The 26,929-nt window shown below is 39.2% G+C and overlaps 1 protein-coding gene across 6 annotated transcripts in view; it reads left to right on the top strand.

The window, feature by feature from the left end:
- KIAA0753 (KIAA0753 ortholog) overlaps window positions 1-23,283 on the top strand; it is a 32,740-nt gene extending 9,457 nt beyond the window's left edge. For 4 of the 6 annotated variants that reach the window (XM_075074011.1, XM_032774476.2, XM_032774477.2 and 1 more), the window contains exons 10-20: window positions 801-1,030; window positions 2,837-3,006; window positions 5,748-5,864; window positions 9,709-9,798; window positions 9,959-10,046; window positions 10,465-10,548; window positions 11,848-12,018; window positions 13,120-13,201; window positions 17,653-17,773; window positions 18,528-18,755; window positions 21,259-23,283. In XM_075074011.1, coding sequence (XP_074930112.1) covers window positions 801-1,030; window positions 2,837-3,006; window positions 5,748-5,864; window positions 9,709-9,798; window positions 9,959-10,046; window positions 10,465-10,548; window positions 11,848-12,018; window positions 13,120-13,201; window positions 17,653-17,773; window positions 18,528-18,755; window positions 21,259-21,376 — 1,499 coding nt within the window. In that variant the 3' untranslated portion in view covers window positions 21,377-23,283. The remainder of the gene's footprint in view (window positions 1-800; window positions 1,031-2,836; window positions 3,007-5,747; window positions 5,865-9,708; window positions 9,799-9,958; window positions 10,047-10,464; window positions 10,549-11,847; window positions 12,019-13,119; window positions 13,202-17,652; window positions 17,774-18,527; window positions 18,756-21,258) is intronic. The other 2 variants (XM_032774479.2, XM_032774480.2) reach the window with 2 other exon arrangements.
- The last annotated feature ends 3,646 nt before the right edge of the window (window positions 23,284-26,929 follow it).

Consider the following 26,929-nt stretch of genomic DNA (forward strand, 5'->3'; position numbering starts at 1 on the left):
ATTTCCTTGGTTTTGTGTGGGTTTTTTGTCTCTCTCTCTCAAGCACAAAAACCTAAGAACCTATCTTTCAATTCTAGACTTTTTCCCCCTCACACAGTAACTTTATCCTTTTCCTTCTTCCTAGTTTCAAGGCATAGAGAAGAAGAATTAGCATTAGCTAGCAATCTGGAGTTCTGAGTTTTATTTATGTCTTTGCCACTGGTTTACTGTGTGACCTCAGGTTAATCGTTTAACCTCTCTGTGTACAGGCTTATACTTTCCTTCTCTATTGTGAGGTTTAATTAAAGCAGTTTGATACATCCTGAAAGCAGTCCAAACTATAACATTAGTATAATTATATGTAGTTTTGTCTTCTTCAAAGGGTTGTTTCTTAGAGTAGCATATTCTAACTTCCTTTCCTTTCTTACTGAGAGTATAATCTGTGTGATGATCCTGTTTTTCATTAATTTAAAGAGAGCACATGTCCCTAGTTATGTACTGAATTTCATGTCTCCTGTTACTAGTAGTGTTTGTTGTCTCTTTCTAGTCGTCAAGTGGCCTTGAATACCAAGAATCTTTCAAGCATATAAACTGCTTACTGAAGCAGGGTAGAGAACCAGCTTGTGTATTATTTGGCAAAGGAGATGTTTGGAGTTTACCAAAGTGGTGGTGATGGTTTGTTTGTAGTGCAGAAGGGCATTGGAGTCCCAGTCATGGACTGGGACTCCATTGTGCTAGTCTCTGTACAAAGACAGAACTGAAAGATACTGCCTGCTCCAAAAAGCTTCCAATCTAAGGTGTATTTTTAATTATTTATGTAGATGAAGATCACCATGTTGCAAATATTCCATTCGCACAGAAGCGAAGCAGTCATGCTGATTTATCAGATCAAGAATTCCAGCAAGGACATGGCCCCCACACCTCAGACGGAGATGCAGTTTTAAAAACAAGTCAAGATGCATTGATGAGAGCTGGAGCTGTGAAAAAAGCCCCTGTGCTTGAAAGTGGACCTTTGAAGAAGAAAGGTGTATTATTACCTGCCAAACAACAGGTACAAATGTGACACTTAAAATAATGTACCCTTTCCTCTTCTCTTATGGGAACTTTAAGTTAATATAAGGTACTGTTAAAGGGACACCATCAACATGAAACCAAGTAACTTTCAAAAACTAAGTTAAAAGCAGTTTCAGACTCTACATCTGCCTCTGAGTGTCCCTGCCAGATTTTGTCTCTCTATAACCACGTGTTCCTGTTCTTAAAAACAGTTTTTTCTGTCCTCTGTTGCATTGTGAAACACCCCTGGATGTAGAAAAAGCTAACTGACTGCCAGAAATGTGAAACTGACTATCGACAAAGTATTATGAAAAGCTTTTAGTAAATCCATTGGGAAAAACAGAGAATCCTGTTTCATGTTGGCAATAGTAATAGGTAGCACATTTTCAGACAGAAGTATGGTTGTCTTTTTTTTCAGTCAGTGGTGTCCCTTTAGCATCCTTAATAAATGTAGTTGATATGGAGTGATGAAGGAAGGGAAGGGCTTTAACGTCGCCTTTGAGATAGGTACATTCAATTAAAGCCACCTGCTTTCAGCTGCACTAGTGTAAAGTTCAATTCATTTCAGGGGGAGTGGAGAACACTTGGCATGGTTCAGTAGGAAGCCGGTTGGAGTCACTGGGAGGCTTTCTGTTGATTTCTGTGTCCATTGGATCAGGTCCTAAATGCTCTACCCTCACTTCAAACACTGAAAAAATGACGATTATTCCACTGCACCTGGATGGCCATTCCTGAGTCTGAGTGTTCTGCATTTCCTTGCTGCTTGGTTATTTCTGCTCTTGTGATCACTTAAAAAAAATTATTAAAAAAGCAGCACTACCACCAGTTGGAAGTAAATTGCATAACTGGAAATAATATATAACAATTCTGCAGAAAATTAGCATGCAAGTAAGTGTTTGTATGGCATTTGATTTGTACTGCTGTTTTTCATCTTGGACTTAAAGTTGAAATATTTCATCCCATGACATTAATGATTTATTTATTAAAATAATTATTTGTAATTATATAACCGCTTGCTTGTTTTAGTAAATGCCGTCTGCAACCAGCAGATGGCCTCCTTGGTGCAAGAAAACTTATTCATCCTTTTTTGCATGTTACTGACATTTCCTTCTGTACTTGCTTCTTTGAAAGCATTCTAAAATGCCCAAAAATTGAAAATAGATATTTTTGGATGAATTTATGGATGGATTTTTTTCTCACTCACCTCAGCCTGAAAAATCAGGAGATTTGGTGTAATTATATATATTTGTTCTTATTATATTAATATCAATGCGGCCTGTGAGCAGCTAGGTTAAGCATTTTAATAATTCATAACATGGTGACTCAGTCCATGTGTTTCAACTAGACATCAGAATAGTTCATGCCTGTGAGTGAAAAATAGCTTTCAGAATTTACCCACTGTAGAACAATTGTCTAGTTCCTAGTTTAGCCTAGTAAATATAAACTTAGTAGTGTTTCAGTTGTCCCACTCCCTTCTGCAGAAGTCCTAATAAATCAATAAATAGCTCAGCTCCTGAGCAGGCCCAGTACTACAAATATCCCATATGTAAAAAGCCCTTACTCATGTGAATACTGCCACTGAAAACAGTTAGATTGTTTGCATGAGTAAGGGATGCAGGGTTGGGCCACACTCTGTTTGGGTGCATTCATATTCTCATTAAAGTCAGTATTAAAACTTCCATTGACTTCAGCTCTGCAGAATTAGTCCCTTAGACCTGACCCTAAGTCAGAAATTCTGATCCACAGTGCAGGATATGTATTGTTAAACGTCTGAACATCTTTTGAATGTTAATATATCTTAAAGGGAATTCGTAAGCTTCCAAGATCGAGACCTGTGCAGCCTCAGGCAAAGCATGCCCGGTTTCAAGAGACCACTGTAGCTTTCAGGCTGAAAGAGACCAAACCACTTGTTAAGGAGAGTAGAATGCCTTGGGTACCTCCAAATCCTACATCCCCACCTGCTTCACCTAAACGGTACGTTAACAGTCAAGCGGGACAGGCATTTTATATTTGTAATGTACAGCTATATTTGTAATGACAACTAAATATTGACACATTTTATAAGTGTTTGTATACAGATACTAGAAGTCTAAATACTAAAATGGCTGAATTTCAGTGCCTGGTATTAAATGAGGCTATTGATATAAGAGGCATCACAGAAACCTGCTGGAACAATGATAATCAATGGGACACGGAAATAGCAGGGTCCTAAATATATATAGGAATGACAGATTAAGTTGTGCTGGTGGGGAAATGGCACTAAATGTGAAAGAAAACATAGAGTCAAATATAGTAAAAATCTTAAAACGAATCAAACTGTACCATAGAATCTCTACTGATAGAAATTCCATGCTTGAACAATAAGAGTATGGCAGTGGGAATATGCTGTCAACTACCTGACTGGGATGGTGATTGTGAAATACTCAGGGAGATTAGAGGGGCTACAAAAACTGAAAACCAGTAATAATGGGCTATTTCAGATATCCCTATATGGATTGGGATGCAGAGTTGGAAATTTCTACACACCATTTAATGGCTGCTTCTTGAAGCAGCTAGTCTTGGAACCTACAAGGGGAGAGTCAATTTGGATTTAATCCTAAAGGGAGCACAGGGTCTGGTCCAAGAGGTGAATACAACTGGACTGCTCATTAATAGTGACCATAATGGAATTAAATATAACATCCTTGTGGGGTGGATATATCCAAGAAACCTACCACAGTAGCATTTAACTTGAAAAAGGGGAACTACACAAAAATGAGGAAGCTAGTTAAATGGAAATTTAAAAAGAACAGTCATGAATGAAATGCCTGCAAGCGTCATGGAAATAATTTTAAAACACCATAATAGAGGCTCAAAGTAATTGTATATCCCAAATAAAACAAAAACAGTAAGCGGTCCAAAAACATGCCCCCACGGCTAAACAATAAAGTAAGAGGCAGTTAGAGGCAAAAAGACATCCTTTACAATTTGGAAGTCAAATCTTAGTGAAGAAAATAGCAAGGAGCATAAACTGCCAAGTCAAGTGTAAAAATATAATTAGGAAGGCCAAAAAAGAATTTGAAGAGCAACTAGCCAAAGGCACAAAAACTAACAGTAAAAATTTAAGTACATCAGAAGCAGGAAGCCTGTCAAGCAGTCAATGGGGCTACTGGATGACTGAGCTGCTAAAAAAACCACACAAGACAAGACCGTTGCGAAGAAGCTAAATGAATTCTTGGTATTAGTCTTCACCCCAGAGGATCTGAGGGACATCTCTGCACCTGAGCTGTTCTTTTTAGGTGACAAATCTAAGGAACAGTCCCGGATTGAGATGTCAGTAGAGGAGGTTTTGGAATAAATTGATTGATTAAACAGTAATACGACACCAGGATCTGATGATATTCTCCCAAGAGTTCTGAAAGAACTCAGATATGAAATTCTAGAACTACTAACAGTGGTATATAACCTATCGCTTAAATCAGCCTTTCTATCAGAGGACTGGAGGATAGCTAACGTAATGACAATTTTTTTAAAAAAGCTCCAAAGGCCCTACTTGCAATTGTAGATCGATACCGGGCAGATTGATTGAAACTATGGTAAAGAAAAGAATGATCAGATACATAAATGAACACAATGTGTTTGTGGGGGAATGCGGGGGAAGAGAGTCAAAACAGCTTTTGTAAAGGAAAATTATGCCTCACCAATCTACTAGAATTTTCTGAAGGGGGTCAAGAAACATGTAGTCAAGGGTGATCCAGTGGATATAGTGTACTTGGACTTTCATAAAGCTTTTGACAAGGTTTCTCACCAAAGAGTCGTAAGAAAACTAAGCAGTCATGGTGTAAGAGGGAAGGTCCTCTCATGGATCAATAATTGAATACAAGATAGGAAACATCCTGTGACTGCCAGAAGCAGGGAGTGACAACAAGGAATGAATCACTTGAAATAGCCCTGTTGTGTTCATTCCCTCTGAAGCATCTGGCCCCAGCCACTGCTGGAAGACAGGATACTGGGCCAGATGGATCATTGGTCTGACTCAAGATGGCCATTCTCAAGTTCTTACATATTACAGATTAACAAGCAATGTGTGTTAATTTATTACAGGGTCCAGGAATAAATTCATGAATAATTGATTTGGTACAGAAAACATTTTTTTAAATATATGTTTTAAATAATCATTATATTTTTAATATAGATTATTTGAAGTTTAATTCAGAATTTGATAACAATGAATATGAGTTAAGCTTTTGAAAAGTAGATCCTAAGATGGCAGGGCAAGTTCTGTTAAAACTTAAATTTGATTCTTTGAATTTATTTCCCTTTTCCACTGTTTAAAAAATGTTAGCTAGACTCCTATGAACAATTGATAGCTACAACCCATTAACATAACTAGGACCTTGATCCTGCAGTGGGTTCCATGTGGGTGTAACTCTGCTTCTGCATGGAGCCCATTGCAAGCCCTATGTTGACAAAAGGGAGGAAATTCAAGGTTAATTTTACCAGACTTCTCATGTTAATGTCCAATTTTTTTTTTAACTCAGGTCCCAGTTCTGCAAACACTTTCCTCCACCCCTTCAGTTCAGTGGGGTTACTGATGTGAGTAAACTGAAACGTGTACAAGTTCTTGCAGGACTGAGGCCTAACTGAGTCAGTTTTTGGTTTAATAATTTTGCCTGCTATGAACAGAAATCTTGAATACATAAAAAGTCATATATATAAATTTTCCTCATTCACAGTGCTCCTTGGGGATACATGAATGCTAGTCCCAAAGCTTCCAGCAGAGAACAGTCAGCTTTGCAGAAAGAGGGAACCGAAGAAGGAAGATTAGGAGCCATTGAAAAAGAAGCTCTCAGGTTGGCCTGGATATCTTTATCCAGAAATGCAAACAGGAATATATTATTTTTCTAAGCGTATCTTTACTTTTCACTTTGTGGAATTAATTACATTTTGAGGGTAAAACAGTTAACGCTTTTTAGTCAGGCAAAAACTGAATTAAGGCCACTTCTTCATATAAAGGGCTAAACCACACCACTCTTTTTAAACCGTCCTATGGAACCATGGAGTTGTTATATTGTGAGGGAATGGGAGGAGCCTCTCCACTCTCTTTCTCCCGCTACCCCAGCAAGGAATCAAGTTAGGCTTGCAGCTCACTCCCTACCTCCCTGATTGGAGGGAAAGGGTCCTACATCCTCATTCACTCTCCTCTGAGACCTTCCTGGATGTCAGGAGATTCTTCATTTTTTTTCCTCCTCTTCTCCCACAGCGTGGAGGGAACCTGGTAATTCCTACACAGCACCTCCAGTAGTTGCCCCACTCTGAGGACTGCTCCACAATTGCCACTAGGCTCACTTTCCCTGAGTACCGGGATACAGAGATAGGCAATGTTGTGTTAGATGGATATGTGGGCCAAAAATATCAACATAACTCAGTCATTGTTCAACATTAAACAGTGTTAAATAAGGTCCAGAGTTTGGTGAACAGAGACCTCAGCCTGCTTAGTACCATGGCACCAACACCGTTAATCATCCTTTTAATGTTTCATTAAATATAAAGAAAAGAAAGAAATGGTTAAAGCATTTGAAATATAAAATAGTAAGTAAGGTTCTCACTTTAACAACATCTCTTGTTCTCTTTCCTTAGCTGGAGAGATTTTAAAAGGAAAAGAGCCCTCTTGTTTGACAGTCTTTGATATCAAAGATGGTAATAACTATACTTTTGGGGAAAACAGAAGACACTAATTGAGATGGGCTGGAGCTGTCGTCATTGCTGCTGTTAAAGTCTGATCAAACACAGTTGGTGTTTGGGATTATGCTGGAGCTAGCAGTGGTGGTGATGTCATCTGGGTCCCTCTCTGGTCCTGTCTGATCAGGACATCACTTGGGATTAGGACAAAGAAGGTCTGGTAATCCAGGAGATGGTGGGGTGGCAGCCGTAATGGTGAAGCTTGCTCCATTAGCCTCAATCTGTTCTTCTATCTTTTCCCCAAAAAGGGAGTGGTGCATTGAATAGCTTGTCCACTCATTATTTCATTGGCCAAATAGGCCTAATATTTGACACACCAATATTGAGTCATTAATTTCCGAATCCACATTTCCTTGTTTAGCAAGCATGATCTTAACACAGTCCTTGAGTTACCTCAGTAGGCCTTCTTATTTGGACTGATTCAGTTTTTCTGCCTCTTTTGTACCTTTTCCCATCAACATTTGTTATAGATTATTGTGATATCTTATGAACTTTCACATATTTTTTACAGCTGAGCTCATAATTAGAGTAAATTTGTAGGCCTAGTTATCAGAACATAATGCTCTCTATGAAACAATTCGATCTAGGGTTGGATGCTTGTTCATAAAACCAGTTACAAAGTTTAAGCATACAGAAAAAAGGAAAAGAAAAAGGTGCTTGGTTATAATTTAAGGTTTGCAAATTCCTTATCCCAAAATTGAGATTTACAAATCTTACTTGATCAGATATTACAAAAGTTACAATTAAATCTTTCAGGTATTAATATAGCTTAAGAATCTACAACTCACTTCATTTGTAGCTAAAAGAAAACTTAAAACTGCTGCAGTTTTAAGTTGTTTGTAAGATGTTTAGAAACAAACAGTTTCTTATCTCTTCTTTGGTTGTGGGCCCAGAATGGTAAGCATGGCAAAACTCTCCCCCCACACACACCTTTTGCCACTTACACAATAAAAGCTATTCATTTACACAAACCATGAAAATTTTAAGCTTGCTTACTTGGGGGGAAAAACTTTAGCCCTGATGGCATTCTTACCCAGGTCCATTGCCTCCTTTAAAAAGAAGTAACAAAGTTATGTTGTTTTGGAGCTACTTTTGTGTGTTGCAAAGGTCTCAGGAATGCAAAGGGGATAAATTCACACGCATTTTTAGTCTGACAGAAGTTGCCCACCTGTTTTACTATTGATATTTGTGAGGACAACATTGGCATTATGGCAACTTAACCCATTCTGGGAGTCTAACCCACAACACTAGCACAGTGCTGTCGTACTTGCAGAGAACAATAACAAAAATCATTGACATCAAAAACAAAACCACCAGAAAACTGCAAAAACAACAAAGGAAAAACACTTCATAGAAAAAACAACAACAGGGGGAAAAACATTGCAAAAACATAAAACAACAAAAATCACAACATTTGGTGTTGCAGCAGCCCTTGGTTCTGTTGGTTTGAAATTAAATTCATAGTCAATGCAGTAGCAGCCCTGAATTAAGCTAGCATTTTGTTTCAGTATATGTCTTCTATAGCAACTTAACCTCCAACAATTTAAAACTTAATTTTATCTTTTTTGCATTTTCTTAAAAATACCTTTTCTTTACATCAGCAAAATTATTACCAATCACACAAACTGCAAACCTCAAAATAAAAGAATAAAAAGAAACCAAAAGCATTTGTTAAAAAGATGATTAAACAAATAATAACTTAAAAATACAGAGGTTAATTGTTTAAAAGCTAAGATATTAATAGTTTGCTTTTCTTGCTTACCTCAAACAAGCTCAACACGTTTAAGAATTTTAAAACAAACTTTTATTTTAAACTAACTTTGAAATCGTTTGTTTGCCAAGATGCAAGTTTCAGAGCATGTATTAACCCTTTAGGCTTCACATTTGCAGTGCCAAAAATGTTGTATTAGATGGAATATATGGGCCCAAAGTATATGTGTCTGTTTTTTGTTGTTGTTTTTTTTTAAATAAGACCCAGTCACAGTCCAACATTAAACAGAGTTAAACAAGGTATAAGGTTTGGCATACAGAGTCTGCAGCTTGCTTAGTACCATGGCACAAACACAATTAAACATCCTTGAAACTTTAAATAAGCATGGAAGAAATCCAGATTGGGTTTTGCAATAACATACCAACTAGGTTAAAGTAATTTTGAATAAGAGAATTTAGCCCACCACAATAAGGAAATTAAGGTCAAGATTTTCAGGTATGCCTAATGATTTTTTTTGGTTGCCCAATATGAGACACCTTAAAGGACTTCCAGGGATCAGGTATTCAGCACTTTCTGACATTGTCTGTTTTTAAGGGGGCTCAACTTTGACACTCAATAGTTGAGGCACCGAAATCACTTGTCCCTTTAGACATTTTAATCCTGAGGCCAAGATTTTCAAATCTGTTCTTAACATACCTAGTTGATGCAAGATGTGTCAGAATCATCTGTGCCATGTCTGCTATAACATTTAAAGAAAAGAATGTGTTAGGAAAGCTGAGGAATTATAGGGACAAAAGAAGGGCCGTCATTGTGAATTTGAAAGTAATAATACCTAACACTTTCATGTCATCTCTGGAACTTATTGTTCCACAAATATTAATTGATTAAAGCTCTTAACACGGCTGTGAGGTATGTAAATGTTGTTATCCATCTTTTAGGGTGGACCAGAGCCACAACAGAGGTCATACACTGTCAATGAGCAAGGTGTAGAATCCAGGTTTCTCAACGTCCACATCCGTGGTGTGTCCGCTAGACAACTCTCCCTCTCAAACAGAGTTTCACTTAAAGATGTTTTTGGAGACAGAACAAAGATTTTCCTTGCCTTAAATTTAACATATTTAACTTCTCATTGTTGATTCTTTGTGGAGGTTTTCATTTACCTTGAATTTACGTCATTTCGTTGGTCTATGCAAACATGCGGGGTTTTTTCTTAACCTCTCTGTCTTGCTATTTCATTTCTGAAGACTAGCTTGGCTTGATGCAGAAACTTCAAGAAGGACGAAGGAACTAACAGAATTTAGTAGAGAAGAAATGGAGAAAATACAAAAATTGAGGTAATTATCCAGTTTAAAGGTGTCATGCACAGAAGCAAATTTGGTAGCAGATCTCTCATGTGGCCCTGTTTTTTAAAGTGGGTTTATGTTCTTTTGTCACATCAGATTTTCATTAAAGTGCATCATCGCTTTTTTTGGTTTTCGTTTTTTGTTTAAATAGGTCAGAAGGTGCTTCTCCTACACAGCTGGCAGACAAGGTGGAGAAAGCAGTTCGGGAGCGTTTGGAACCTCTCTTGGATAAAGCACAGGTAGTGCAATCAAAGCTTATGCTGACATTTTGAAGAGTCTCTTAGATTTGTTATGGGGAAAGCAAATGGCGGGTCGCCTTAATTTGATTAGCGAAAAACGTATAAAATTTTTCACCCAATCCAAACAATTTTAGACCTTCATTTGCAGAATATTTTTCTTCTCACTGTGTTCCTTGACTGTTGGGATATATTTGACATTTCTGCAGTAAATTAATGTTTTTCCTGTTATCCTGTGGCCAAGCAGATAAACTGGAACATAGTTTTGAATAACTATAAGCATTCCATGTTAAATATTACTAGTGTTTGATCAGAGTATATTAGGAATTAATGTTATAGCTTTCCTTAATAACATAATTAATTTGTGCTAATACAATATAAAAAGTATTTTATAAACATTAACCTATTTCTGTTTCATTAGAAGGTCAAGCTTTCTTTGGAAACGCACACTCGTTTGAAGGATTCTTCATTTATAAACAAACTGTCATCCCAGGCTGCTGAGAAAGTATGTTCTGTTTGGATATAATGGAGTAAAGCTGTTCAAAATGGATGATGTTATTTTCTCTTGTACATGACATGAAAAGGATAGGACATTAGATCTGGTTTCCTAAACTGTAGCTTATGCCAATGGAAAATAAATAGAATGACCTCTGTAATTAGGATGTTGATGATATAAAAGTTTTTATCCATTGATGAGCTATCGTGTTTTAAATATACAAAGTGTGAATTAATTAAACATGGAGAAAATATATATTAAGTATTGTTTTTTAAAAAGCAAAATCGTTTTCAGTAAAGGTAGTATATAAGGCTATTATATAGACATCCTTTCTATGTATAGTATCTGATCCAAAATATTTCACACTCTCTAAGGAAATGTTAGAAAAAGTAATTGAGATATAGAAAGGTATAGCTCGGAAAATAGCCCTGTTAGAGCAAAGTTATCCAGCTAAATGGTCACGCTAAGACATAACTGAGATTTACTTTGGCTCTGATCCTACAAACACACACGATTAAAGTTAAGCATGTCTGTAAGTATTTCCATGATTGTGTTTTAATTCTAGTTCTGTGGATTCCTATGGGATCCCTGAATTTGGGGAGTGAGTGAATCAACTGTGCTAAATTTGAGGGCCTGATCCTTCAGCATGCTGAGCTCCCTCAACTCCCATTGGCTTGAGTGGTATCTTTTTATAGTGTCCTGTGCATGCTGAATTAATTTTACTAGCTTGGCTTACTGTATGTATGAAAGAAAAGTATTAAGAATATAATTAGATTTGCATTGAAAGAAATGACAGTCCATTTATCAAAGCTAATAACTGCTCTTAGACATTTTAGTTATAGACATATATTTGAACCAGCTTCGTGTGTGTGTGTGTGTTGTGTATGTGTGTATGTATATGTATATATATATGTATGTATATGTATATATATATATGTATATATATATAAATCAGGGGTCAGCAACCTTTCAGAAGTGGGGTGCTGAATCTTCATTTAGTCACTCTAATTTAAGGTTCCGTGTGCCAGTAATACATTTTAACCTTTTTAGAAGGTCTCTTTCTATAAGTCTATAATATATAACTAAACTGTTGTTGTATGTAAAGTAAATAAGGTTTCAAAATGTTTAAGAAGCTTCATTTAAAATTCAATTTAAAATGCAGGGCCCCCCTGTACTGGTGTCCAGGACCCGGGCAGTGTAAGTGCCATTGAAAATCAGTTTGCGTGCTGCCTTTGGCACACGTGCCATAGGTTGCCTACCCCTGATATATATAGAAAAATGTTTGTTTTGGGGGTTTTGTATCTATAGGCTGCATCTAATGCTGATATGCTGAGTCAGAAGTTATTGGATGATCTTTTGGAAGATACAGCTCAGGAACTCTGGAATATGGAGCAACACAAGAAGGTGCAAGCTGAGGCTGTAGCCATCCATGACAGTCCTAGTCTGGAAACAATGCTGCAAAGAATGGAAGAAATCGAAGTAAGCAAGTGTCTAAGTGCTAATTGTTTGCAACACTGTCACCTTGTGCATCTGTCCATACCTTACAACCTGAGCTGGTACATTCTTTTTTTTTGAGCAAGGTCTTACTGGTCCTGAACTTGGACAAAAGGTCTTAGAGGAGTGTCTGCATGTAACAGAAAGTAGAACTGATTCTATGTGTGACATTTTCCCTCAGAGTCAGTACTGGACCAGTGATCAAGAAATAAGAGTAAGGATAGTCCAGTGATTAAGGGACTAACTTTGGAGTTGGAAGACATGGGTTTCCTGCTCCATCACACTTCCTGTATTTCTGTGCCTCAGTTCCTCATCTGCACAATGAGGATAATAATACTTCAATAATTATGAGGTCTCAGATACTGCAGATATAGGGGCTATCTAACTGCATAAGCAAGAAAATTCCAAGAATGCTGCTAGTGGTGCTCCCTGAGGTATCTCCTTTAGAATGAGATGGACTTATTGAAGTCAATGGAACTACTCTTCTGACTAACTGCTCACCAATGAGAGTAAGGGGTTTACAAGATGTCCCATAGTGTGTAAGCTAAACTGCTGTATCTCCAAGTTATGGTCAATTTCACATAGTAAGAAAGTAGAAATGAGATTGGAACTAGAAGCTACTCAAAGCAATTGAAGATGAATATCTGTAAAAATAGCTACATTCAAAGTACAGCTACATTACAAGTAAAGGTAAGGAGACTTACAGACTGGCCATAGGCCTTGATCCTGTAAACATTTATGCCCTTGGTAAAATTTGCTGCTGTGAGTAGCCCCATTGATTTCAGTGGGACTATTCATAGTATTAAATGTTTGTTCATCCTGTGGCTCAAATCCTACAATCTGCAGTCAATCTGCCATACTGGCAGTGTGCTTTTTGAGACTTACATTGCTGTACTTCAAGCAAGATATTTCCATGAAGATTATTTTTTCCGTCTCTATTATATTTAAGAAGGGTATTGGGGGGGGGGGGGAGGGATTTATAACATGATCAAAATGGATCATTGTTTTTCCATCAAGTTATCACTAGTACAGTTGAAGTTATTAAATATCTGTTGGTTGATTAATTTTGTACGTTTTTAAAAAAAGAGATACCAAGATGCGGTTCGCAGGCGATTTAATCAGATTGTCTATGCTGATTCGGAGTTCTGGGCACAGGAAGAGAAAAGGGGTACGTGTTGGCTTGTTTTTCCTTGCAGTCTCTATCTTAAATGTTAACATCTCCTAACCAAAATTAGTAGATTAGATTTGATAATATTAATCAAATAGCACCCATTTGGACTTAAGTATGTTACAAACACTATATCAAAAGGAATGTTTACAAACCATTGCTTTAAAAATTAATATCTGAAAGCAGGAGAGGCTAACTGAGAAGCTTGCAGGCTAAAGTACCAATCTTACAATTGGCTTGATTTGAATGAATCTGATTGAAGTCACTGAAGCAGTGTTTGGATGCAAGAGGCTGCCTGTGCGATCCAGTTGCAGGACTAGGGCTTGAGTCTTAAGAGGGGATGTTTGATGTTATTTAAGTGAAGTTTGGTTTCTTCTTTCTTCCAGTTACTCTTCGACACAAATAGAATTGATCTTTTTTTCTTAGTAGCACCAATATTCTTTCCTTTTCTTCTCAGTGTGGGTGAAACTTGCAATCTGCCATGCACAAAATCTTAGGAAATACGTTCCTCCAGTCCTCCCCCAACTCAGCAATAGCAACCACCACCTATGGGCTACAATAGCATGTGTTTTGCCTCAGGTCTTGGCCCTAAAATTCTCTCCATTCCAGCCTAATTTGAACAAGAACAGAGCCCATCTCTCCAGTGTGTAAAACGTGTGGCGATCCCCATTATATGACGGTTTCTTCAGGCACTCTGGGTACGTCCAGACTACCCACTGTATCGGCGAGTAGCGATCGATTTATCAGGGATCAATATATCGCGTCTCATATAGATGTGATATATCGATCCCCGAATGCGCTCCCCGTCGACTCCGGAGCTCCACCAGAGCGAGTGGTAATAGCGGAATCAAAGGGAGAACCGCGGACATTGATCCCGCGCCGTGAGGACGGAAGGTAAGTTGGAATAAGATACTTTGACTTCAGCTACAGTATGCCTGTAGCTGAAGTTGTGTATCTTACATCAACACCCTCCTCCCCGTGTAGACCAGGCCTCTTTCCCAACCCCTCCCACACTATATGTACTGTTGTGCTAATGTGGCATGGAAGATAGGAATTTACCCTGTTACAGCACATATCAGTTACGCTGGGTGGGCGGGGAGGAGGAGGAGGCAGAGGCGGCAGTGTGGGGATCAAGGTAAGTCTGATTAGCACTGCTCCACTATGGAGTCGTGATAATGACTTCATAACTGAGGTACTCTTTCCATTCTAAACCCTGGTTTTGACCCCCTTCTATTTTATCAGAAATATAGTAAGCCTAAAACGTCTTGTATGTAGTCCCAAACCAGAGATGGTTCTCAACATTTCTGTATCTTCTGTGACCTCATCCCTTCTTTGTCAATGTGAATCTTGCAGAGTTCCCATTGGATTGCTCCAAAAATATATAGTGGATTTACTGACCACCTTCAACTTTATTTCTCTATTTGTCTTTGCTGACTTCTGCTTGTTTATTTCTAATTATTTTCACTTCTTTTCTATTGATCCATTTGTAACTGAGTCTGCCTCCCTTTTCTGAAGCTTAATTGGTGGATTTTCTTTTATTTTTTTGGCCTCCTTTTTCATACACCATTGCCAGAAAGGACAAGGAAAAAATGAAAATAACATATAGATGCAAGTATAAACACAAGGGTTTTTTTAAAAGAATTAAAAAACACAGACCTGGATAAATCACTTTTTCTCTCTTCTTTCCTCTTTGCTAATCTGTTTCAGAATTCTCAGTGATTCACACATTTCAAGGTCAGAAGGGACCATTATGATCACCTAGTCTCACCTCATGCCAAATGCAGGCCAAAGAACCTCACTCAATAATTTCTCTGCCAAGCCCATGACTTGTGTGTGAGCTATAGCACTTCATGTCGAAAGAGATCCAGTCTTGATTTATAAAAGCAGCAAAGAGTCCTGTGATGCCTTATAGACTAACAGACGTTTTGGAGCATGAGCTTTCGTGGGTGAATACCCACTTTGTCGGATGCAACGACAAAATGAGTATTCACCCATGAAAGCTCATGCTCCAAAACGTCTGTTAGTCTATAAAGTGCTACAGGACTCTTTCCTGCTTTTATAGATCCAGACTAACACAGCTACCCCTCAGAGTCTTGATTTAGAGACTTCAAGTGATGGAGAATGAGTTCTCAGCACTCTTTTAACAAGTGATGTTTTCTGTGATCCTGCAAGAAGGCAACCTGTCAAATGTTCAAGTTCACATTTTAGCTCCGACATTCTTAGTCATACTCCTAGTTTGCCTTCTCAAAGCATGCTTAACTTCTGAATGCGCCAACACTTGACTTTAGTCTTTCTGTAGTTTCAAACATTGGGGAGAAGGATGAGATCCTGACCCATGCCATATATTATGCAACGTACTCTTTGAGTGGATGAACTTTATCTTGAACTTCTCTGAAGCCACCCACTTTGTGAACAAATACAGCTCTTGGCTCTAATTTGGATTAGTTAATTAGGATTCTGACAGGGAAAGGAGTCTATTTCTGAGAGGGATACACACAAACTACAGTTGTTTAGAGTGATTTGTAGAATAACAGTTCTGTTGTTAGATCCATGTGTAACACTTCTTCATCCTCAGACTGAGCAATTACTCGAGCCACTTCATTAAACCTCTTTTGACACCTCTTGAAGACTCATCTGTTACCACTGTGATTGAGAAATCAATTTCAAAGCCTGTAAATCCCCCTTCAGAGAACAAAACCAAAACTGGAGAGAGTATTCCGTATGGGTTCGTTTGACCATGGATTAATTTATGCTGTTGCAAGGGAATCCAGTTCCCTCTATATATCCTAGCGATAATCCTTCTCACTCCACTCCAGCATATAAAAAGATTATTTCTAGTAATAGAAAAGTTCAGAGTTCATAGGCTGAGACTATATCTGTAAAACAGCAAAACACTCTCACTTGATTTATCTAACAATTCTTCCCTAGGAAAGAACAAACGAATATTTATTGTCATTCCATAGATCTGTCCGGTATATGTCATGTCCATGCAGCAGTGAACAAGACAGTGCATTGGCTGTCAGTGTAGGTTTTCTGTCAATGCAAAGAACACTGTTAAATTAGTCATTAAATATACAGGTTTTTTGCTCCACTCATTCTTTCACATAAATCAAATGATGGAAAATTTATAAAAACGATGGATTTAGATTTGTTTAGGAAAAAGCTGAATTCTCAGTTCTTGTCCATAGATCTGTGGTTTAATCCTATATTGCTACATTTTCTTTACATCAGAATATACTGCCCAATGTGCTTCTATCATGAATTCTTAATCTTTCTTTTAAAAAAAATCACCTCAAAGATTTTAATTGAAAATTTACAAATATTTTCCTCCTTACTTCTCAGTAATAGAGAGTAAAGAAAAGTAATATAATTGCCCAGACTGATACTGTACAGTAGAACTTCAGAGTTGTGAACACCTCAGGAATGGAGGTTGTTTGTAGCTCTGAACAAATCGTTATAGTTGTTCTTTCAAAAGTTTACAAATGAGCATTGACTTAATACAGCTTTGAAACTTTACTATGCAGAAGAAAAATGCTGCTTTCCCTTTATTTATTTTTTTTAAGTAGTTTACACTTAACATAGTACTGTGCTGTATTTGCGCTTTTTTTTTTTTTTTTTTTTTTGGTGTCTGCTGCCTGATTGAATACTTCCAGTTCCAAATGAGGGGTGTGGTTGACTGCTCAGTTCGTTACTCTGAGGTTCTGCTGTAGCTCTTCATATCGGAAGAGATTTTTAACTGGGTGAAGAGAACCCCTGAGAGATGTTAGCAGGAAGCTGTTTGCTAAAGAAAGTTAGCTTTCCAGACAAACAGTCCTACTATTTCCCACACATACTGATCCTGGTTGTAACCCCACTTGCCTCAACCAAGTAGCAATGGGGAGGATTTTGGCTCGTGTTTTCTCTCCGCTTTAGTTTCAATACAGGGTCAGGTCTTCAGCTGTTGTAAGTCTGTGGAGCTAAACCAATTTACGCCAGCTAAGCACCTGACCATATATAGGTTGATCCTGCACCAGTGAAAACAATGGGAGATTTGCCCTTGAATTTTCTGGGAGGAGGCTTGGGCCCATAGTGACTTCATAGGAGCTATGCCATTCTACACCAGGTGAGGATCTGGGCCCAATTATTTGTTTTATTTCCCCTCTCCATTTACTGCCAGTCTCAATAGGTTGGTTGCCATAGTAATGTAATGTTTCCTATCACCACTTTAGAAATATTCAGTGAATTGTACTAAAAGCGACATATTCTAAAGTGCTCACATTTGAAACATTTGGTTCTTTTGAAAGTACCCCCTTAAATTTGTAGCTTAGAGGCTCATCATTGGTAAGATTTTTCTTCATTTCTCCAAAGGACTTAACTTTGGAAGGGAGCTATGCTTAAGGTGGGGACTTCTCTGCATTGTTGGATTTTCTTTCCCAAAGAAAAAAATTTTAATATTGTTTTCTTCCTTCTAGAAAGAGAGAGTGCATCAATAGCGAAAAGGCCTGTGTCTCCTCATCCAATCCAAATAACCAAATTGATAGGACACAAAGAGTCCCAAGTGGATATTGTATTTGAAAGACCTATTGATGGAAAGTGAGTGAAGAATTTGGTCATAAACTAAAATGCTCATGTGCTTTTACTGTGGATATATATAATATATTGTGGCAAATTGCCGGTACTGATCTGCTGGGTCTCGCGCTTTCTCTTTTCTGGGGTAGGTTCAGGGCGCTATTGCTTGCCTCTGAACTGGTTCTTATTACTCCACTAGTGTCCTTGGAGGAGGGGAGTGGAGAGGGAGGGAGGGACCTGGGCCCGCCCTCTACTCCAGGTCCCAACCCAGGGGCTCTGAGGGTTGTGGTGAACCACTTGAACTAGCGGTTCCTTCCCCTGGGTTACTTCCCTCTCCTATCCTTCAGCTTGTGAAGGGCTTCTTGCCTCCCTTCTACACAAGCCTGGTGCCCCTTACCTAGGGTTTCTTCTGGACTTCACAATTCACCGCAGCACTCCTCCAAACGTTCTATTTCTTTCTTATCAAACTCTTCTCTGCTCCAACCAAACCTTCCTCCTTCAACTCCCACCCTGTCTGACTGAAGCAGGGGTTTTTATCACATGACTGAAGTCAGGTGCTCTAGTTAATCTAAAGCAAACTTTCCTCCCTTGGCAGGGAATAAGGCCCCTTGCTAACACTCTCATGCTGCCCTCTGGCCATGCTGTATCACAATATGTTTTCCATTAAGAGTAACTGCCCCAGTGAGTGTTATTTAAAGAGGCTTTGTGGCTTTAGGTCATGTGGAAAAGGAGCTTAAAACCAAGAAGTTCTGGTTTATTGACTGTTTTGTGCTTCCAGGACTATTGAAGAAGATGGAGAGATGGAAGAGAAATTGGAGACTGGAAATGACATTTGGCAGCCCTTGACTCACAATATATCTCAGCAGAAGGAGCGCTGTGTTTTTCTCTCTGTTCCAAAGCATATGCTCCAGAACATCCTTGATTATAACAGTAGATATGAGCAGCACCTGAAACTTATTTCTCACGAGGCAGTAGGGCACTTCAATCCATGGCACATTGCTGAGAGGTACATGAACTATTGATGTGTGATTTTGTGAAGTAAATGTGTCAGTTCCAGACCTGTCTTTCTGTTCTTACTTAGAAACACACAGGGGAAAAATGGGCTGTTTAAATTCCGAATTGAAAGCCAGAACGCTTAAGACAGTAACTACTGCGTTGTTTCTCAGTGATCCTTGATGCTTTAGAAAACTAAAGGGAGTGATTGCAAAATATCTTGGAAGACATGAAAAATAATTGCTCTTTCTATAGCATACAGCAGTACCACAGAGCCAGCTCTGTCATCTGTGTGAAATATAGATTGGTTTAGACTATCTAAAGGAGTCTAAGCCAGAGGGGTGTGTAATTCTGTTTCCACTTGACATCGTTTTGTGAAAATCTGCTCTTATTGCAGTAGAAAACTGTATGTGAAAATTTACACCTTCTGCTTTCCTTATCCGCTTCTGTCTTTATGCAAGTCCCAATGGTAAGGCTGGAGAGCCTTGATCCATTCAAATGAGACTATTTAACAACATGATTGTCTTTTGCCATTTGATTAAAAAGCAGACATTGCCCTGCTAGCTGTAAAAGAACAGCCAGGCAAATGATGGGTGGAAGGAAGGAACAAGCTTTTTATATCTTTATTAATAAGTCAATCAAGGTATTAAAAATAGCAGAGAACACATTGGCAACCTTTAATTTTCACAAAGCAGGGGCTGGATGGTGCTGTTTTTGGAATAACAAGTGAAATACTTTAAAATGGCAGCTGGCCTTATTGTAAATTTCACTGAAGAAGAGATTAGAAAAAGGAAATATTTTGTAGAGTACATTGCTAGGAATATAAATAGTGTACGGCATAGCTGGGTCACCAGTTCATCCTCTGCAATGCAGACAAGAGGTAAAGTAATAAATAACTGACTATTTGCTGCTCATTCCTTAGCAAAGAAAAAATGTATATTCATTCTCTCCACATTGGCTAAACAAGGAGGGAGGTGGAGGCTGAAAGGCTACAGTATAAATAAAAAATAGCCATCCCACCAGCGAAGTTTGAATAAGCATTTTTGGTTTGCTAAGTAACGGGTTCAGCAAGTAAACAATGTTATCTGTTATCATTTCCCAAGTGTGCCTCAATGAATGTCCAGCAAAAAGTTCTGCCATTTCTCCCCAGAATTTATTTTCAGTCTGTGAATGGCGTCATTCAAAAATCAACTACCAATAAGTCTCAGTGTTGTGATCAAGTCATCGCTCCAGCAAAGCACATAAACATGGGATTAACTTTCTAAGCATGTGTGTAGTCTCTTTGGCCCTGATCCTACAGACACTTAAGCAAATGCTTCGTAATATTACCTCTACTAGCCCCATTGAAATCAGTGGGCTTACTGAAGTAAAATTAAGTCTCAACACCAGTGTCTGCCGGATCAGTGCCTTTGGTTTTAATAGGACCACTCACGTGCTTAATGCTTCTGTGCTTTGCTGGAGTGAGGCCTATGGGAGCAACAATTGAATGACCTTGGACTGGTCACTATAATCTGAGGCAGGTTAGAATGGACCGCTAAAACATCCCTGAGCATGTTTCAGCACCATCCTTATCAACTCCAATAGAGTGTTCATAATTGGCATTGATGTGAATCTCAGTAGCTCAAACACTGGCCCCTCTTCATGATTGGCAAAAAGACGAAATGAAAATGAGTCCTTCCTTCTTGCAGCTGAATTGCACCTCTGCTTATGTATGTATTGTACATATGATTTGAAATCAAACTAAAAATGTAATCCAATTCACAGCACTGTTTGAATGTTTTACCATCAGAGGGCCCCATAAAACTTGTCAACTGTTACATGTATCAGTAAACATTTAGAAGAAACGGCCTTGTTCTGTATTAGAGACACCGAAAAGTTAATTTTCCTAGTATTGTTGCAGCAAACGTAAGACTCTGAGAAGGAGAAATTTTAAACAGGCCAGCAGAGACCTGAGTTTCTCAAATGCTGAAACACTATGAAGTCTTCTGTTGACCTGAGTTCTCCTGAGGTTAAAACCTCTGATCCCACTGCTCTCCTGAAAACATCCTTACTTTCAGATGGGGCTGATCCAATGACCATTTAAAATCAGTGGGAGTCTTTCCATTGACTTCAATGGGTTTTCCGTCAGGTCCCAAGTATGTTAAATGTTCTGCTTTGTACAGAAAGATTTGCATCTAACATTTTTAAAAAGGAAAAAAATATACCAGTTAACGGAAGGTTGGTCACATTCCCCAATCCTCCATGGACACCATGTATTCATCTCTCTTTTATCAGAAAGCTGATAGATGCAAAAATTTCAGATGCGCCACAAAACTTAAGAGTAAACAAGATGGCTCTATAGTACAGGAGTTTTCCCCATAGTAAATATATATAATAATGTGAAAAGAAATACAAACATTACTCTTTTGAGATCAAAGCATTGATATAAATGGACAAAATGATTGGTCCATATTTGGGTTCGTTTGTACAAACCCCAGGATTCTGTCCTTGGCTTTTAAACTTTTTCTCTCCTTTAGCCTTGCAGAAGAACTGACAGAAGAAGCCTTATGTGATGTGGCAGCAGAGCTGCAGGATGTATGTGAGGATTATGCAGAAGCTGTGTTCACTTCTGAGTTCTTGCAGCCCACAGAGTAAACGCTTTTAAATCTGCCATCAGCTAATGGAATGTCAAATCCCAGCCTACCAAGCATATTGAGTGCTTAGGTTTTTTTCAGTATCTTCTTACTGAGCACATGGAAGAATCTGCTCAATGTATGGATGAAATTTGGAAGGAATTCATCTTGGGGTTTTTAAAATTATAACAAAGATGCTTTCCTTTTTAGATTTCAGTGTAATAAAGGTGCTGAAAAAATGTTTGACTATAATTGAAGTAAACATTTAACAGTAAAGTTTACATATGTGTGCAGAGCCATTATCAATCCTTCTGTATATCTGTGATTAGTTTTTCACTCTTTTGTGTGATCTAGTGGTACGAGCAAAGCACTGGGAGTTAACGGATCTGGGGATGGAACCCAGAACTCTCAATAATTTGGGCAAGTCACTTAACCACTCCATGCCTTACTTTCTTACTTTGTAATGCTCCTTACTTACCTCACCGGAGTGTTATGGGGCTTAATCAATAAATTATTGTTCAGAATGCACTTTGAGCTCCTTTGAAAGGTGCGCTGGAAATACAAAGTATTATTATTTCACATGTGTTTAAAACCCAAGTTGAAAATGCTGATGCAAAAAAAGTAAATGCTGTTTGATTTGCCTTCAGTGTTTCCTGTATCACACAAGAAAGATGCTGTTTATTTTGTCTGACAACTGCATTAACATTCTTCACAGTCTTGTTACCTGGTTTTTGGACTATATGCAATAATCCAGAGAGGTGATCCTCATGTCACAGCATTAAGTGGGTATTTTGAACAATAGCTAGAAGTGGTTTGATTTATTTGCAAGAAAGCTTGTGCTGCTGTACTATTGCAACCCCCTTATGGTTGTAACATTGTTTTCTGAATATTTTACAGCACTATGCAGATCTGCATAAACATTTAACAGTCCATACCAACAAGACTTTTTTTTTCTTAAAAAAAAAGAAAAAAAAAAGTTATTGGCACAGGTTTTCGTCTCTCCCCCGCCCTTTTTTTGTAATACTAACCTAAAACAGTACCATTTGATCTCGCACCAGCTCCATTTAAAGACCCAATCCTGCATTCTTTACTCACTTAAAATGCCCATTAAAGTCAATAAGAATTATGGGTGAACAAGGAATGCAGGATTCAGCTCCAAAATTGTGATATCAAACCATCTAGGGCATTCCAGTGTCTTCCTTACTTCTCATAGTTGTTCTTAGTATTGTGGGGGTACGGTGTGTATGATATGTACCTGAATACTTTAGATTCAGTAGCAGGTTAGGGATGGAATGTGAGACTTGTAAAATGTCCTTGCTTTTATTGATTTGTGTTGAGATGGTATTGCACAGAATTCCCTTATCCCCATATTTTTATTGCAGAATGAAAATAAATAGAATGACCTACATTCCTGCTTCTTTTATATTGGGCTCATTTGTTAGTTTCAAATAATCAATGTCCTGTGTTGAGTTTTGGTAATATATGTCCGGAGGACAAACAACAAAAAAGAAAAAAGGGTACATGATAAAATGTATAGGCCAAAACATGTGAATGCTATTTACTGTGACAAATTCCTTTTGTGCAATAATGTTTAACCCATTATAGCATCATTTCCAATATATCGAGATTTATATTTTTTGTAAGTCAAAACACATTTTTGTAAAAATAAATAAAAACCCAAACCCCAAATTGTTTTTATTAAAGTATGTAATTTGTGTGTTGTGATTTGTTTTGATAATTTATTTATATCAATGTACTCTTTATTTGGTGGATTCTGTGTGGTTTTGTAATTTAAAACAAAATACAGCAAACTGGTACCTTTTTCAAAATATTTTAAATTCTGGGTTCACTGAAACAGCAGTGTATATGTGCAACAGTATTTTCAAATATTTGAATTGTTTTCAAATAAACTATTGATTGAGGATTTTTTTTAATTTAGAATAATTTGGATCTAAACCCCATGTTTATTATAAATAATGAATAAGACATGTTTGCATTCCCTGCTAAGAAAATGCTCTTTGTTTCTGCCATCCTAATCTTTACAGTCAGAAAAAGAGATGCTACTAGAGGGCTGAATCATCACATTATGGCTTTATACCACGTATAGGAAGAGCATTGTTACACTACCTCTAGAGCAGCTTGGGCAGGAGATTGTGCCTCCAAGGCCAGACTCCCTACTTCTACCCCCACTGGTCTTGGGAAGGAGTAAAGTAGTGCTAGGTCTATAGCTGTTGTAACATCTAGAGGCTTTGGGGATGCGGAGTCAAGCCACCTGCACACAGAGGCTGCTTTTCTGAGATGGGTTTCCAGCAGAGGGGTTTGAGAGAGTATCTTGTGCCACCGTTGTGGCTGGCCCACATTTTGGCCCTTACTAACTTGAGGTAATCTGTCCAAAAGTAGCTTCATTTTCTCCCTGCGTAAATTCCGACAAGGCTGTGTGACACTATTTACTCCAATGATGCTCCAGTGAGCACTGACCCTGAGAGGGTTGGTGTGTTGGCACCAAAGTGCTGCTGTCAATGTCAGACCCATACAGGAGTAAGGCATTGAAACGTAGCACCTTCCTGCCTTTCCTAATGCAAGAACTGAAGGATGTTACTGTCCATATGATTTTGATTAATATAGTGCCTTGTGTGCTAGCTACAGTATAGATCCAAGAGGCCCCTGCTGCAAAACACTTAGTCTAAGCCCCTCAACCTGTAGCCACCCTGCATGAGGAAATCCCACTGATGTAAGTGGGTCCTAAATGGACAACATATAGTTCCCAGTCCTTCAAAGGCTTATGTCTGTGCTTAACTTTATATCTGGTGCATAGCCCTATGGATGTCCAGGGGACTATACATGCTACCTTTAAAGTTAAGCACGTGCATAAGTCTGCATGGGCAGGACTAGAGATGGAATGCAGGCAAAAGCAAGTGGCAGCGCAGTCTGTCTGAACGGTTCTATTTAAAAAAAAATAAATAAAGGCACAGCACAGGCCTCCCTCTGCCAGGGAACTTAGATAGAAGGAACAGGACTCAGGAAAGGGTTAATGAAACAGAGAGGGTCTTAATTAGAACAGCCTGGAGACACCTGGCAATGGGGGAGGGAGTCTTAATTGGGATTGCTGTGGTACACCTGAGGGGGTGGCTCTGCGGGCAGGCCTGTACCGAAGGAAACCCTCAGGCTGCTGAGGAGTGAGAGTGCCAGCCCCTAAGCCTGATGGGGAGGGAGCCCCACTGCCAGCCCCAAAGCAGAAAGGCCCTAGTGGTAGGTGGCTGAGACTCTGGGCTTAGTGGGAAGCCTGAGGGAGGCTGGGAAGCCTACACAACCTGAGGTGACACGAAAACCTGGAACAGAGCCTGAAAATGAGCCAGCACAGATCTGAGTCGTGCTGTGAGGAGCCTGAAATAAGGGACTGGGGGGGAGTTAGAGTGGGAGATAGCTGAGCTAGTATTGACTGGTCTATGTTGCAGGGATGCCAGGGCGAGGGCCCCAGGTCAGTGTGACTGTGACTGTTGATGTATCTGATTTGGAGGTAGGAGTTTGATACCCCGAAGGGGGGGGCCACGCTGTCAGAAGAGGAAGGGGATTTCCGGACGTCCAGCAGGAGCAACGGAGAGGTAAAAACGCTGCTTAGTCATGCCTGGGTGCTAGGGGGTGCTCTCAACAGCGGGGGGGGGGGCTTGACATATTTGTTACTTTGTTACTATGTGGGTGAGGGAGGACTCAGGTTTACAGGCCATGTCAGAGAAATGGGAGTGACTGGAAGGGAGACAGGGGAGGTCTGGTAGTAGGTTTGCCATCTCTGCGGTACAAGACAAACCCAAGAGCTCCAGGATGATCCTGAGTCCATAAAACTGGCTGGCTGGCAGTGTGTCCTGAGCCCCCTTACTGATTGCCTAGGACAGTTCCCTCAAAAAAAGGGACAGTCCTGGGGAAACCTGGACAGGTGGCAGCCCTCGGCAGAGACACAAGAGGGGGAGTTTGCTAGCCGTCATATGGCTCGAAGTGAGCAAAGGGGTCACTCCTGAGAAACCTGGAAAGAGCCCCCCCAAGCTGTTACTGCTCATTTGTGTTCTCTACGTGGCTCCACCACCCCTTGTGAAAATAAATACAATTCACTCTAAATATTTAACTGTAGAAATTAAATCAGTGGGTTTCTGGGAGTGAGGTAGCAACTGTATGAGTTCTGCCAGTGCTTCCCACAGATGCTGGGTCCACTTCTGGCTCCTTTAAAGTCAATAGGAGCATTGCCTTGACCGCTATGGGAGCAAGACTGGGTTCATTGATCTGTGTCCCTATTACTCCAGGATCACACCTTTTTGGACAGCCCACTTTTTTTTTTTTTTTTTGCTCCTGTTGACTGCTTTCCTTGAAGTAGTTACTGAATAGTTACAGTACAGAAGCAAGTGTGGGGGACTGAGATCAGAGGAGCTCATTGTTTTCCTGTGCTCCCCTGTTTGTACGTTCTTTGGGGCTGTTGCTGATTTTTGTCTGGGTGTACTGCAGCTAGCACAATAGGACCTTTATTCAGGAGTGAGGCTCTCATGCACTATGGCACTTCAGCAAGGCTGGCCCATGTTGATCTGTCTTATTTATCTGGAATTCCTGGGCAAAAGCAGATCTAAAAGATTTAAAACATTAAATTTGAAATGTCAAGTTTTGCCATATATATGTTACAGTTTCAAGGTATCTTCTCTCCTTCCTCTCAAATGCCCATTGCATTTTGGCTAACACAGATCCAGACCTTCAAGGTACTAACTGGGGGGTCTGATTTACCCCTTATGCTTTTAAAGCCAGAATATCACTCCCCAAAAGCAAATAATATGAAATATCTGACAACATACCTACTGGGATTCCCTCCGAGACCTCTTTCCACTCTGCTTTCCAAGAATCAAGTTTGACTTCAGCCTTAGTCACTCAGTTATCTGTAGCATACAGCAGTGCTACCCTGAGTAGATCAGACTTTAACATGGGGGGTGGATGCACAGCACACTGCCACTCCAAAGTTATACAAAACCCCTCTCCCTTTATATACATCACACATTTTATTGCATTGACTATACATTGCATTACACATTTTTGGATTGACTTTGAAGAAGCCAATCCCTGTGCAGCCTGTGCTGACTACGCACTGTCCATGATTCGAATTCCTCTTTACCTCATCTTTCCTTTCTTATGTATCCCTTGTTTATCTAGTTCATCGTAAATAGTTCCCTGCGTGTTTTCCCTCTTATCTTAGTTGGCTCAGACGTTCTGTTGTCTTAGTCGACTGACCTATTCACTTACCTTATTTAGTACAAACATTTTGTTTTCAACCTAATGATTTATTTCCTTCCCTAATCCTCTCTCCCAAAAAATGAGGCCACCCTCCATGTGTTAATTACTCATGTCAGGCCCAGGCCTCACCTGCCTTCCCCTGCTTTTTATATTAGCATTCATTTAATTTGCATTATTTTTCTGTCTTTCTGTGCTTTTTCAAGAGCACGGTGGGGGGTACTCATTTGAACCACTATTTATATTAGGCTTAAAGCATGAACCAGGTGGTGCCCAGGACTGGCTCTAGGCACCAGCAAACCAAGCACGTGCTTGG

This window comes from Chelonoidis abingdonii, chromosome 20 (genome assembly GCF_003597395.2).
Source record: "Chelonoidis abingdonii isolate Lonesome George chromosome 20, CheloAbing_2.0, whole genome shotgun sequence".
NCBI classification, from domain to species: domain Eukaryota; kingdom Metazoa; phylum Chordata; order Testudines; family Testudinidae; genus Chelonoidis; species Chelonoidis abingdonii.